We start from the raw sequence: 15,946 nt of genomic DNA on the forward strand, positions 1-15,946 counted from the left end.
TTCTGATTATTACCAAGGTCATATTATAAGCATTTCCCATATGTTATCTGTTGTAATTGTTACAACATTGTGAGGTGGGCAGTTATTATTAAATTTGAGTCAATTGACCTTGGTGATGGACAGAATGTGGAGGATAGCAGACAACGAGCCTCCATAATTAGAGTTTTTTGGCTGAAGCAAGTGAGTGGACAGTGAATGGAGAAGATGCTGTCTACTGAGACAAGGAGGACAGGATGAGGAAAAGTTTTGGTTGGGGTAGAGAAAGGAAAATTTCAACTCGGGAAACTACACCGTTTCATAAGTGATTTTTCCCCAGAGGCTTCAGAAATCATGTAACAAACTTTTCACTCTGGTTGACAGGCACTTGGAAACACTACTGTCCATCTCCAGAGGGCAGAGTAATCCACCAGTATCTCGTCGTTAGCTTGCTGGAAGACAGCAAGGCTATGTTCCTCGGACCCTGGCCTTTTTCTCGCCTTCTGTCCTGGTTTGCCATATCCAGCAGACTGTCAGGACACCATGGCCTTGCATCCTGCAAGTTCCTGCAGTGTGTGTGCCTCCTGGCCCTATTGTCTCTCATACGGTGGGTACAAGCAGTCCCCTACAAGATAGGGGTCATAGGTCCCTGGACATGCGATCCCTTCTTCTCTAAGGCCCTGCCTAAGGTTGCTGCTCATTTGGCAATTGAACGAATCAGCCGGGATGTGTCATTTGACAGGCGTTACTCATTCGAATATGTGATTCTTAATGAAGACTGTCAGACTTCAAAGGCCCTCTCCAGTTTCATTTCCCACCAGCAGATGGCCTCAGGATTTATCGGACCTGCCAACCCCGGCTACTGTGAGGCAGCCTCACTCCTGGGAAACAGCTGGGACAAAGGGATTTTCTCTTGGGCTTGTGTGAATCATGAGTTAGATAACAAACATAGCTACCCGACCTTTTCTCGGACACTCCCTTCTCCTATTCGGGTGCTTATAACTGTCATGAAGTATTTCCAGTGGGCTCATGCTGGGGTCATTTCCTCAGATGAAGACATTTGGCTGCATACAGCCAATCGAGTCTCAAGTGCTCTTCAGAGCCACGGCCTACCTGTAGGGGTCGTCCTGACCACAGGACAAGACAGCCAAAGCATCCAGAAAGCTCTCCAGCACATTCGCCAGGCGGACCAAATTCGCAGTGAGTGCTTGCTTCCCGGCTGAGGTTTAGATGTGGTTTAAACATGACAATCCCTAAAAGGTTTTCTGCCTTCATATCTTAGGCTAGCACGTCTTTCTCTAGTTCTTTATATGCATGCCTTTTTTCATGGATACTCAGGCCCCAAGAATGTGGCTTCAACAGAGTCAATCTTAGGGACTTAATAGGGATATCAAGAATTCGTGGTCAGGTGCCCTTGGGTACCAGCACCTGATCATAGCACCTGGTGTAGTAGAGTACTGTAGCTAGCCAGGTGGTGGTGGTGCTCTCCCTTAATCCCAGCACTCTGGAGGGAGGCAGAGGCAGGGGATCTCTGTGAGTTCAAGGCCAGCCTGGTCTACAGAGCGAGTTCCAGGACAGGCTACAAAGCTACACAGATAAATCCTCCTCAGAAAAAAAAATACTGTAGCCATACCCTGTCCTTGTCCTGAGGACCATAGCAGTTTTAGACTAACCATAACAGTGTGCTCTTGTGGTTCCATTTTTGTCTGTTTTGTTTTTTTTTTTTTTTAAATCATGGAGTGGAGATCTACTTCCGACTCTCTTCTGAGTCATTCCTTCATAGGTGCCCAGTACTGTGTGCCATCATATTTCACTTAGAACCTAACTTTTCCTGAGTGCTAAAGTCCTGTCTCCCCTTCCTCCTGAAGTGAGTGAGGTTCTTCCCCCTGCAGTATGCAGGTATGGAGGGCACTTAGTTGATGAATGAAACATAGCAAAAATATGCTTTGTGTTAGCATGCTCTGTGGTAATATGCCTTTCAGTTCAAGGGAAGCTTTGTGCTCAGAAATGATTCTTGCATAGGAAATAAGCAAAGAGTGTCACAGAGGACTTGACTCACCGAAGCTGCTGTTACCAACAGGAATTTGAATTTGAAATGATTTGGGGAGAGAACCTTCATGGTTCCTAGAACCAGATGTTTCTTTTCCTACATTTTTGACACTTGGTTTTGATATTTTCTTCTACATCTGCTTTAGTTGCTTTTTAAAAAATAAATCTGTTCTGTACCTTCCTCTGGAAGTGGCAGTGATATATGGGAACAATGCTCATTGTCAAACTGCAGCCACTTCATCACGTTAGGACCTGTAGCTCAGAAACCACTTGTCAAAAGGATTGCTTCTAGGATTAGTCCTGGTCTGCATTCATTTTCTTAACATAACAACAGGCTTTCTGGAGAATGGTCCATCTTAGGCCTGGCTTATAACCAGAATCCATTTTCATTTTCAAGGGTCTCCACTATTGGACCTTAATTATGATCGCTTCGGGAAGATGAAGGCCAGAGGTTTTAGTTGCAGGAGCCCCAGTAGTCCTACAGTCTGTAAGCTCCAGTCTATAAAATCTTCAGTGTTAAGCAGTCAGCATGGCTCTGATTACATCATAACAGAATGTAGTGCTTGCCGAACACAGACTTGTTTTTAAAGGTAGAAAATCATTTCCAGAGAGGAAGCATGCTAGAAACAAAACAACATATACAGGATCGGGACTTTATAAAATGTTACAGAGCTTCATGAAGCCCTGTGTCTCATGAGCTTACATTCCATGAGTGTATCATATCCCACTTATTGTAAATACTAGACTGATATTTGGTCCTGATCATGAAATGTTAAATAAATCCAGGCCCTGGGGCTCTTTTGTCATCACACTGAGAGGAATCAGTGTTGCATGTTCACCAACACCATTTCCTTTGAGGTAGAGAGGTAGCAAACATGCATTTTATTGTCCTACCATTGGAAGCCTATCTTTTTTTTCAAGGGATCTTGGATTAGCTGATCACTAGAATTACCTGGGCATTTTTTTTTCAAAATGACTGAATCAACCCCAGCTACTTGGATTGAATTGGCTTATGCTGGGGCCCTTAGCAAATGTATGTCTAAAGCACAACCAGACTTCAGAGTCACTGCCTTGAAGTTAATAGAATGCAAATAAATGTCTCTTATCTGAAGTGACCAGTCATCTTTTCCTTAATCTTTGTTTTTTGTTTACTCTGAACACCTGTGTGATGATGATATGAATCAGCCCACGAAAGGGTTGGGAGTTTTGAGAATGAGGGGGAACCCAACAGAGACTGTTCAAGGAGCAATGAAAACCCCTCTGTAACAAGAATGGCAGTAGCAGGAGAAGGACTCTAAAAGAGACAATGTTGGGGGTAAAGATAAATCTCTGTGCTTCAGGATTAGTTTCCTCTGTTTTGGACAAATGTAAACAATCCCAGATGAGATGTACCAGGACCTCAATGACATGAGTCATGGTGTGATTGGGGGTGGAAACCAATAAATTGAGGTGGAAGTTGGGCTGTAGACCGAGTGGGAATTCATGTGTCTCTGTGTAGAGTGAGCAAAGGAGTCTCTGATTTCCAGAACTGGTGCAATTAACTGTTGGGATTTGAGTCTGGGTCAACCAGTAGGTGAGCTATGGCAGTAGGAGTTCAGAAGAGCAGTAAGTGTTAAACAAAATAGGCCTGTGGGTTATTTCAAAGAGGTCTTGTTAGGTTGTGAAAGCAAGAGCTCCAAACATTGTAACCCAAGATGGAAGTTCTCCATAGGATGGTAAAGTAACTTAATAGTACTGAGTTACTCATAGAAGAATGCCTTGTAACACAGAATACAGTGGGAAACCACCCCTTCCTTTGGAGAGATCATAGTAACAGTGATGGAACTCCTATGTGACAGTGGTAGGGGATGGAGGGACTGGTGGTGATAATAGGGATGGAGGGAAGAGAAGAGCAGGCTCTGGTCCATATGCCACTCTGTTTCTTATAAATTAATGTCTCCAATTAGGCCATATTACTGGTGCTTCATTGGAGTTAGAGGAAATGTCTTTCTCAGAAACGAGTCTGAATCATGTTTACACAGTACCAAGGCAATGGTCAATTAAACAGTAAAGTAACAATAATATAGCTACAGACTTTTGGAAGGGGAAACAACAGAGGCCTTATTAGATGTTGGGTCGCAGAGACAACAAAAGAAACAATTCATTCTATCTTACACATAAGCAGCGTTCTACAGTTTACAAGGTATTTACACATTGACCATTTGATTTGTCAGTATTCTCCAGGAGTTAGGTTTTTTGTTTTTTTCTTTTTGGGTTTGTTTTTTTGTTTTCCTTCTTCAGAGTTTACTGTATCTGTGAGGCTCACAAGAGCAAGTGGCTAGGTGTAGGCATTGTTAACACCAAATGATAGGGGCAATAAAGCCTCAGAGTAGGGGGATTCAGCCTTTTTGAGGTTATCGACTCATTTCTTTTAAATCTTGGAAGTGATTGCCAATTATCTTTATTTCTAACAAAGCCAAGTGGAGGTATTAATCAAAGGCAAAGACCTTAATTTGCAGTCAGCAATACTGTGTGGGATTATGTAGGTTTTGCCCTGTGCCTGGGAACCTAGCGGAGTGGGTATGGGGGTCCAAATACCATCCACTCCCTGCTGCTCTGACCATGAGCCCTGCTGGAGGTTTTTGTCCCTTGGCACAAAGGAGCATTCACAGGCCATGCAAAGCACCTGAGGGATTGCATCCAGCCAGGAGGGGTTCCTTTTCTTAGTCCTACAAAGGGCAGCAGGAGGCCTTACCTCCAGCTCTTCAGAGGACTTTTCCAATGACTGTTTCAATCCCTCCTGTCTTCTTAGTTTGAAAGCCTTTCAATTGGAGTTTACCTGGTTGTCCACCATTTGGGGTTTCCTTTAAATCTTTCCAAATTGGAAGTACTTTATTGTGGCAGTCAAAATGGCCTTCTCTTTTTCTCCTCCAATTAGATACAGTTTCTATCTTTATAGCCAGGGCCTGACCAGCTTCTTTCCATCGATTACAAGCTTGCACATAAAAGAATAACTGATAATTCCTCCTATTTATTGAGAATTTATTATATCCTAGGCATTTTGAATGGACTTTACATAGACTGTTTTATTCAATTCTTTCAATGCCCCTAGAAAATAAGGCTGATTACTATTTTTCCATCTTTATGGGTAAGACCTCTGAGGCAGCAAGGTTAAATAACTTTCCTGGTGTTATACAGCCAGTGAATGGGAAAGCTGAGATATACAGCTTCAGGTTTATCTGATATGGTGGCTCTCAAATCTAAGTGAGAATCAGAATTTCCAGAAGAGCTTCTTCACACACCTTGCTGAGTTCCTTCTCCAAAGATTCTGATTCAGAGAATCTGGGGTTGAAAGACCCCCAGAGGCTCAGGCCCCCAGGATCTCAGCCCAGGACTTCAGGGACCCCAATCACTAGGCAGAGGCGAAAGATTGATGCCAACAGCAAGAGGCTTTATTGCACTTGTTTAACAAGCTAACCCCATTAGCTCCGGCCTTTCATCCATCCACCATGGCGGATGGCTGGGAAAAGACACTGAGAAACACGGGACAGAGATCCTATAGGGCAGTGTAAGGGGAGTGTCTAGGGGTACGCACAGTCTCAGGATTGGTGTGCCTCCAGGCTTGGAGGACTTGCCCTGTGTTGATTGGCCAATTGGTTGTTATGGCCCATAGGCCCTCCCAGGGTGGTTGCTATGCTCTGCGCATCATTGCTGTGCACTTGTCCGTAAATCACACCCAGAGCTGTAAAGCATAGCACCACCAGCTAACTCCTGATTGGTTCCTTGCCATGAGGCAGGCATCTGACCTCCTAGTGACCAAGGCAAGGTCAGGCAAGCGCGTGTTAGGTTGTTATGGCTGCCAAAACGGGGAGCTGGTCCCTTCATTGTGTGGTCCAGAATATGCATTTCTAGTAAGTTCCCAAGTGATGCTCACCCTGCTGGCCCTCAGACTATACCTTGATAACTGACCTGTGGAAGGACTTTACTGCTTCCTCTCTGCTTGAGGTATGCTCCTAAAATACACACACTGGAGAGTCTGTGTTCTCTTCGTTTCTGTTATTCTTTCTTAATTCTAAGACCCACTGATGAAATGATTTTAAGTGTCTCCAGGTGTACCAGTTTTAAGCCCTATTTCCAACACTGATAACAGTGATATGGACAGTACTGTGGTAAATGGTGTTAGTCATGTTAGGGATTTTGGTATACAATTTCCTATAGATAAATGTAAGCGTACATAAATATAAATGGTGAGAAGACCACTTGCCTTTATGAGCAAATCCACTATTAGCAATGATCAAATCATTGAAGACCCAGCACTAGTGGAAACCTCTGAACATCTAAATTTCCTCCACTGTGTCTATGTCCTCTGTGTCTCTTTTCTCGTGTTGTTTGTCTGCCCTTCAGCATTAGCAAATCATTAAACTGAAATAGGCTAAAATGAATGTCAGCGGAAGAAAAAGGCACACAAACATCTAAAATGCAGGTGGAGGGCAGAAGAATGGGGGCTTCTGTTCATTGGGGACTCCCAAACATGAGTATAGTCCCTAGGTTGTGGAATCATTCCCATCTCACAGGGTGTCAAACTAGACCCCAATTTCCTCCACAGAGGATTCTGTAGTCAGTGTGTCTGAGAGAGATAAAGTGAAATCTGCTGGATCTATTTGTTGTTTAGATAAGGTCATCCTGTGTATTTCAGTCTAACCTTGAAGTTGTTATAGTCCAGGTTGGCCATGCACTGTAACACTTCATCAAGCCCATCCTGTCCATTTCTCCCTAGTCTTGGGATCACATGTGTGCAGAACAGTGTCTGAAATTTTTCCCCTTTGAAGAATACAAGTCATCTATCTCAAGGAAATAGTGGGCAGAGACTTTCTTTATATGAAGAGAAGGAAGGGTTGTGGAACTCAGGGACTGGCTTTCCCTGGGATTCCCTGATATTCTTTTCTAGAAATACTGAAGGGGAGATAGGGTCCTACATAGCTTACCATAGGCAGCACCCCAGACTGAAGACATGGCTGCTAAGCAACTCAAATGGAGTACACATATACCAGAGAAAGTACTCATATCATTCCTGTAAGATATGATCTCTGGAGGGTATGTTTTCTGGTCCTTGTTTTGGTTATAGAAGGGTTTGGCTGTTAACAATCAAAGATGGAAACTTACAAATTAATATTACTTCTTGACCACCTGTTGACCTAAACCTTGCCTAGGATTTAAGTTTTCTGTATACTAATCCTTTCCTGACAACAACTTAGAGGTCAAATCCCATTTTAATGAATGTAATTTTGAGATAATAAAAGCTATTTAGTGAAAACCATCTCGTAGAACAGATGCGTCCATAAATCCCTGTGCATGAAGCACTCAATCTATTAAATTAAGATGCTGTTGTTTGAATTCAGTGTTTATGCTTTCCACTTTAATTGTGCTCAATGGCAAATTCTTGCCTTGCAAAAATAGAGGCCTGAGATCATTTCCCTCTCAAGGTTTCCATTTTTTCTTCTAAAAATGAGAGAGAAAGGTTGGGCTAGATACTCTTAAATGGTCTTTCTAGTTTTGGAAATTTGGACCCTTTAAAAAAATGTCATATGTGCCAATGAGAAAAAAATAAGAGATTCAGATTGAGGGGTAAGATAATGGCACTTGGCATTAAATACAAGCTTGCTAGTGCCTACTTACCCAAGACTATAACTTATAATTGTTCTGCTTTCTTATTAATGCAAGTGTGTCCATGTCTCCCACATGTCATGAAACTCTTACAAATACATGAATGCAAACTCTTTTCTCCCAGGAATTTGCTACCATGCAAGCATCCATCTAAATAATCATGTGTGTGTGTGTGTGTGTGTGTGTGTGTGTGTGTGTGTGTGTGTGTGTGTGTGTATCAAAATGCAAAGATAAATACTACACAGTCTCTGATCCTAAGAAGTCCAAAGTTTCATAGGAGAAGCTGTTATATACAAATTATGTTAATAAATACAGTGGGTGTTGTGATAGAAGCCAGTTTAGGGAATAGTGGTGGCTTGAAGTTGGTGTTAGATGTAACTTTGAGTGCGTGAAGCTTATTGGTGATTGTTTTCAAGTATAACACTCGTGTTGAAGAGAAAGGCAGAGAATTAGGGGGAAAGAATGAAAAACAAAGGCCTCATCCAATCTCTAAGGGGTGCTCTGGAGCTGAGACAACTAGAATTGGAAGAGTCTGGGGCTTTCTACCTCTGTGTAGACTGCTTATTAGGTGTAGGCTGACTCAAAGAAAGGGTGCAATGTACTAATAATTGTTTTACCAAGCGTCTTCCCAGCAATGAGAAAGCCCTGATTTGTAGTTTGATGATTTCCATAAGCACAAATCACCTTCACTGTGGCCAATTTCAAGCTAATAGCATGTTGTTTACTGGCTTACAGATGTCCGGAAAATGTAACCATAGGCTCAGTGTGACTCAACCCTCAATAGCTTCAGTTCACTGCTAAAGGCATGCGACCTTGTGAGAGGTGGCTCTCTTCAGCTGAGGTTAATTATATGTGAGGCATTAGCTATTACCTGCTAACATGCCCAGCAGCTAGGGAAGTGAATGTGTCAGTCCTGAAGTGTATGTCTGGGTGGCACATCATAATAGCTCTCACTGTATGCACTGGAATATTTGTATCTTAACAAACACAAAGTACTTCGTTCTATTTAATGTTTTTCATGCAGTAATTTCAATATCCCTTAAGGGAATTAAGTGGAACTGTGTTTGGTAACCTTCATCAAGTCAGTTTATCATTGCCTTTGTAGGAGAAATGCCAACACTTACTTACTTACCAAGAATACTGATGAACTAGCCACTAACTAAAGCACGTGGTTTAGCTCACCTGTCCCCCAACAGATCTTGATTGCTTGGATCAAATGAATTCTTGTCTGATGGTGTAGTCAAACAGAGAGTGTGATACCAGTTTTAATTTTCCTAAGCCCAGCTCTTGTCTTGTCAAACCTCTCTGGCACCACATTTTCCCGTTCTACAGTGTGTAATTATCAACAACTGCAACTGAATTCTTTTAGTGGCTCATGGGGCAGCTCCAAAGATCTTAGAACATTCAAAGGAAGGTCTGAGCATGAGAATACACATAAACCCCCTTAAAGTATTTATTATTTTCCCGGAACTAAAGGTCATTTAAAAACTCAAGTTTGGCTGAGTTGAATGTGAGTTTTGGGTATGTATCTTTAATATCCATCTTAAGCCAGCAGTGGTGGTGTATGTCCTTACTCTCAGCATTCAGGAGGCAGAGGCAGGCAGATTTCTGAGTTTAAGACCAGCCTGGTCTACAGAGACAGTTCCAGGATAGCCAGGGCTACACAGAAAAATCTTGTCTCGACACCCCCCCTGCCCCCCACACAAAAGAATCCACCTTAAAAGTTACTGAGTAGACTTACAGTTGTGGGGTGGCAGCTCTAGTTTCAAAGCAAAACTTTGCAGAAATGTTTAGAAAGTGTAAAGAAAGCTTTTGAAAACACATGAAGCAATACAGTAAAGCCAAAGACCAGTCATTGAATACAGTTAAGCACACTTAGTTCCTGAGATTAAAGTTCCATAGAAGCATGTATAATTAATATTTACCAGTGGTGATAGGACTCTTGCTTTTCTTCAAGGAGCTCAGAATACTTGCCAGGCATTATCTAATTAAACTACTCAATGTACCTGTGAAATGCATTGGAACCTGCATTTTAAAGATGTGGGCACTGAAGCACAAGTGGGCTTAAACTAAACTCATTTAGCATGCCAAGGACCAAATTGGATATAAGACTTTCTGTCTTATGATCTAGCTGCCATTCTTCAACCGTGGCCCCCTCTAATCCAGTCTATTCTAGCATAGCCTTGCCAAACAACGTAGTTTCATAAGTCTAGGAAGAATTAAATTGAGTGCAAAGTAATTCCAATTATAGGGAAGTTAGATCGGAAAAAGAATGAAAATATCATCCACAATATTAGTAGCATTTATAGATGAGTATGTGTTAGTGCCATTCATTGTCTATAATGGCTTTGGTAAGAGCAGGGAACATTAGTCAAAATATGCTGGAGTGCATGTTTGTAATGAGTGGACAGCAAAAAGCAATAGTGGCTATGGGCCTCTCTCCCAGTCTATCCTTCTTAGATACAAGAGTAGATACTAGACCTATCTTATGAATTTTCTCCTTAAACTATTATTACCTCTTCATGAAGTATTGACGTCTGGAGGCACAGCGAGGATAAGTCATTTACCCAGAAGTACACAGCTAATAAGTAGTGCTATCAGGATATAAACTCAATAGACCTTTCAACCTCAGGGCCTCTTAGTTTTCTGTCCCCAACTTGTACTATTTTTCCTGTCTAGGACTAGGCTCTGCAGCCTGTAGACATATCCTTCTGGCCTCTATAGACAAGTTAAGAGTTCCCACACAACTCAGCCTTATCTTAAGACTTCAGTATCTTGGCCATCCTGTGGGCATAGGAAAGACGTCATTTCTAAAAGATGGGTTAGAGCACATTTCTTTCTTTCTCCTCTTTGGTTACTGATGCTGTGCTTTACTACCATAACTTTTCCCCCTGGTTTCAGTAATTATCCTGTGTATGCATTCGGCGTTGATTGGGGGAGAGACTCAGACACACTTCTTGGAATTGGCTCACGAGCTGAAAATGACTGATGGGACTTACGTCTTTGTCCCCTATGATGTGCTGCTCTACAGTTTACCTTATAAGCACACCCCCTACCAGGTCCTGAGGAACAATCAAAAGCTTCGGGAAGCGTATGATGCTGTGTTGACTATTACAGTGGAGTCCCATGAAAAGACCTTCTATGAAGCCTATGCGGAAGCAACAGCCAGCGGAGAAATTCCTGAGAAGCTTGATTCACACCAAGTAAGTGCAGATTCACAAGTTGTCATAAGCTGAGAACATAAAAAGGGGGTGGGGAAACGGGGCCGGGCCTTGGTGGCGCACACCTTTAATCCCAGCACTCGGGAGGCAGAGGTAGGTGGATCTCTGTGAGTTCGAGGCCAGCCTGGTCTCCAGAGCCAGTGCCAGGATAGGCTCCAAAGCTACACAGAGAAACCCTGTCTCGAACCCCCCCCCCAAAAAGGGAAAACGAATGGCTTTCCCCCCCTTACCATGTATTCTGAGACATCCCTGTCAGATGAATAGCTGCCAACATTTCCCCAGTTCTGCCGGCTTTCTCTTCTCTCTGGGAACTAGAAACAAGGAAACAAAAACATATTTTACCATATGCTGGGGCTGTTCAAGGGGAGCTAATAAAATAGAAGTCTTTCTTGTGACCCAAGTTTGGAACCATTTCACCAGCAAGACAAGACAGTGGGCTGTGACTATAAGCAACTGTGGAAAGCTTGGGTGCGGGAGAGGTGGTCTTCCCCAGGAAGGACACCAATCAGCTGTCTAGTGCCAAATGGTCAACCCTGAAAACACGCGTACCAGGAACATTATATAAATCGAGCAGGTTCTATTTAGGTTCAAAGTAGAAGCTGAGATATATATTAAAGTTAAAGTTAAGGTCACTTAAGGCCTGTAGAAATAAAAAGGAGTGGAAGTGGAAGAAAGTAGAGAAGTGGGTGGAGAGCAAAGACAGAAGAGTGAGAGAAAGACAGGAAAGCAAAGGAGCTGTTTATGTTAGAGAAATAGACATCCTTTCCCCCTCCCTCCCTCACTCCCTCCCTCCCTCACTCCCTTCCTTCCTTCCTTCCCTGCTCTTCTCCCTTTTTTCTTCCTACCCTCTTTCCTTTCTCCCTCCTTCCCTTCCTTCCTTCCTTTCTTCCTGTCTTCCTGTTTTCTCCCTCCCTGCACCTTTTTGTCTCTATCTCTGTCTCTCTGTCTCTGTCTCTCTCTGTCTCTCTGTCTCTCTCTTCCTGTGCAAAGTCTCATTATAGCAGATTGTAGCCTCGATCTTGCAATCCTCTTGCTTCTACATCCCAAATGTTAGAATTCCAGTTATGTGCGTCCACTCCCAGCTCATATGGTAGTTTCTATAGGTTGGAAGTTAGACACAGACAGTAAGCAATTTCAAAAGTAGTTAGAATGGCATATGGCTAAATATCAAAGTTCAAGAATTTATTCTGCATATTATATTAGTGCTATCGATTCTCATCATAAATAACAGAGGACTCAACATGTGTGACTGTCCTAAATAACTGCCATTTTGCAAAATGTGAAACAGAGTTCTCTAGTGGTGATCAATCCAGCAAATAAATAAATGTCATCAAGTTTTTCATTGTTATCACTTTGCAAGTCACATCATGCTAGCTTGCACTCATAAACTGGTTCTCTTTAAGGTTCCCAAATGACTGCCACAGTTCCAGACATTATACACAGGTATAGATATTCAGAAATGCAAAACAGCAATGTTCCTTTCTTGTATCTCTGTTCAAGACTGAGAAAATATTCCTCGGAACTTACCCATGTAGATTTCCCCCATAGCTTATTTGTCATGATTGTGTCCCTTGCCAATGCCTGGATCAATAACCTGGAGACAGGAATGAGACCATTGTGATAAAGTCTATAGTTGCCAGCAGAGTATGAACAAAACTGAAATTCAGTTAGCAAGGAAGAGGGGAGCTTGTGTCTAGTTCTCACATTCCCAATGGTATGCTGTTATTCTGGCTTTTCATTCTTTTTTTTTTTTTTGAGTAAGCAATGTTTACTCCCAAGAAATATATATATAATATATATATATATATATATATATATATATGAGAGAGAGAGAGAGAGAGAGAGAGAGTTAACAGCACTAAACAAGGCACCTTCAACCAAATCACATCCTTGCTGTCCTTTCATGCTACCCTCTTGTCAATGACCAGAAGACTTCAGGAGCCCACGGGCATCCAGAGTAGTTCCCACCCAGGGCTTCCCACCACCCCATTTTAAATGTGTTTCCCAGTGGAAAAGCTCAGTGGACATTTTAGCCTAAAGGAAGGGGTTGTGGCCGTTTTGAGCTATTGTTTCTTTCTCTATGAGCAAGTGATTTGGGTGAGGTTTAGGATTACAGACGACGCCCTGCCTTGATAGCAAAGATTTCTCAGATTGTTTTTCTTGTAAGAAAACCGACTCATGAAAATCCTGACAGTACTGGATTTGTTCTGCATCACTGCAGCTATGTCTATTTGAAGGCTCTCTTTTAGGGGATACGCACACCTGAAAACAACTGTTGAATGTAGTCAGGAACTACAGGACTCCCTTAAATTGCTAAGGGAGTTGCTCAGACCAGTCTTTTTATGTTGTAGTTATACACAAATGATCAGACTGTTAATTTTTGTACCTTTGAAGCCAATGATACAGCATCACATAAATATAGTCTGAGAAGCCATCATTCTCCAATAGTCATCGGATTGAGAGAAGAGGTATGTGCGTGCACGTGTGTGTGTGTGTGTGTGTGTGTGTGTGTGTGTGTGTGTGTGGTGTGCATATATATGAACAGATATATTGATATAAAAAACTCAGACCTTGCACTCTATGCATTTGATTCAATTCCTTTGAGCTTGTGCAAAACATAAGATAATTGATGCAAAAAAGACGCCATTAGCTTGGTTGCTAGGCAGCCTGCACTCTGCTTTAGACAAGGAAATAGCTACAACAAAGAGTACAGAGCTTATTTTTCTAAAAAGCCTGCTTGGATGTATTTCTACTCCCAATTTTCAAGTGCATAGGCTGAACCTATATAACTAAAGAATGCAAAGAATGATAGGAGGTGAGATAATTAGCCCCATGTCTCTGATAAGCAAAACCCCAATTAAAAATACTCTTCTAATGGTATTTGTGAAGGCAGCTGGTATAGCAGGAAGAGACCATAGTGAGGAGTTAGGCAAACTTGGGTCTAAACCCTAGCTATAAATGAAACTTAGTCCGCTTGATAGGATTAAGAAATTACATAATAGGATGACTATAGATAACATGCTGTAGTATTTTTTGTTTGTTTTTTAGAGACAGGGTTTCTCTGTGGCTTTGGAGCCTATCCTGGCACTCGCTCTGGAGACCAGGCTGGCCTTGAACTCACAGAGATGCACCTGCCCCTGCCTCCCAAGTGCTAGGATTAAAGGTGTGTGCCACCAACACCCAGCTGTAGTATGTTTTTAAAAAAGGCAGAAGAAAGGTTTTTTTTTAAAAAATATTATCATTATTAAATGACAGATTATTTATGTTAGTTATCTGCTAAGAGCTATAATGTTTAAGACATTGTAGAAGGTAAACGTGTAAAACCATCGCTGGGTATCCCACAAGCATGTATAATTTTGTGTGTTAATGTGTCACTTAAAAGTAAGCAAAATAAAATCATAAAAGCTATATCCCATCCTTACTGTCTTGGGAGAGTTGCTTGGAGTTTATGACTCTTAGTTTCCCCATCTGTAAAATGGGGAGGCCTATGTCCTGAGATTATCGTGATGATTAGACAAAGTAGCATGTATATACTGATGCTTGGCTCACTGCTGTCTTTTCTTCTTTGAGATCAGCATGACAGGATTGATTGACGGTGACCCAGGATCATCTTACAGTCTAACTTCAGCTATCTATATTTGCTTTGTTTTAATTTTTAAAAGCTTTTGTCATTTTTAAAATTTTATTTTTAAAATGTTGTCTGATCAGGCTCCATAAGGTTCTTTACATGAAAGTATATTATTACTTTGAGCTATTTTGTTCTATTTTGTTCTTTCCTATCCTTCCCTCTCTGACTTATCCCCTTTGTCATCCATAGACAATTGCCCTTCTACTCTCACCTAATCTGCTAATGTATGATTTCATATTTCAGCTGTCCATCAACAGATGATCGCATAAAGAAGTTGTAGTATAGATATACAATGAAACCCTTTTAGTCACAAAGAACAATGACTTAATACACCTTCTCATTCTCTCAAAGTTTTTTGATTATTAACAGAGGGTCTTTCAGTATTTCCAATGGTCAACATTATTTGACTTTGAGAATTTTAAATATTTTTCTCAGACTAAATTATTGCATTCATTCAACATTGGTATATCTCTGGGCTTATGTTGTTTATTCCTTTTCAGTCAAGAGGTAAACTGCTGTTTATTGAGCACTCACCATGTGCTAAGCACTATGATTTAGTGCAGAGAGAGAAAATGGAAAAAGTCCCGAGAAGTTTCCCTCCGTGGCATGTTGGGGCCAGTTCATCAAAGCCAAACAGGTGCAACTTTTACCAATTTGGCATGTAGTGGCATCATTTTGGTAGCTTGAAATCAGTCATGGAAAGAACATTCACATGACCAGAACCTGAAAACACTACAAATGAAACTTTTATTATGTCTATAGAATCACTGTTAAACATTTATTACCATATTACTAATTCCTGCCTACATGAGGCTTACATGAACACAGAGAGAAAATAAATGAGAGAACGATTGAGTTCCGGATTAGCAAGTGTATTAGACATGAGTCATACTTAATATACAATAATATAATCGATTACAAAGTAAGGATGTAGAGGTGGGAGAAATGGCTTAGTAGATAAGAGCATTGCTGCCCTCGCAGAGGACCTGGGTTTGTTTCCCAGACCCCACATAGAGCTCACAGCCATCTATAACTCCAGTTTCATGGAATATGGCACCTTTGGGGGCCTCTGTGATCTCCTATATGCATGTGGCACACATTTACTCATGCAGACTTATACACATACACAAAGTCAAATAAACATATCTTTAAAATGTGAATATATTATTCTTTTGCCTAGTCACTTTCAATGGAACTGAATTTTTGCTACATAAGCTTCATTACCTATAGCAAAGTTTTAAAATATACTTGATATTCCTTGCCTTGTTTAAAAGGTAAAATGTAAAGAATAAAACCAAGCAAATAAACTATGAAAGAGATGACTACGACTATATTTCAAAGTCAGGAAGTACTGAAATGTTTACAGAAACAAAAAAGCTGTCCTTAAGTTTCCATCTTCATCAGAAGTATTCACTATTGTGTGATTTAG

At 41.4% G+C, this 15,946-nt stretch overlaps 1 protein-coding gene across 1 annotated transcript in view; it reads left to right on the forward strand.

The window, feature by feature from the left end:
• The first annotated feature begins 446 nt into the window (after positions 1–446).
• The window catches only part of LOC100755503 (retinal guanylyl cyclase 2), an 84,154-nt gene continuing 68,654 nt past the window's right edge, over positions 447–15,946 (forward strand). The window contains exons 1-2 of the mRNA XM_027433564.1: positions 447–1,176; positions 10,570–10,871. Of these exons, the coding sequence (XP_027289365.1) occupies positions 447–1,176; positions 10,570–10,871 (1,032 nt within the window). The remainder of the gene's footprint in view (positions 1,177–10,569; positions 10,872–15,946) is intronic.

The sequence above is a fragment of the Cricetulus griseus genome, chromosome X (assembly GCF_003668045.3).
Source record: "Cricetulus griseus strain 17A/GY chromosome X, alternate assembly CriGri-PICRH-1.0, whole genome shotgun sequence".
Classification (NCBI taxonomy): Eukaryota; Metazoa; Chordata; class Mammalia; order Rodentia; family Cricetidae; genus Cricetulus; species Cricetulus griseus.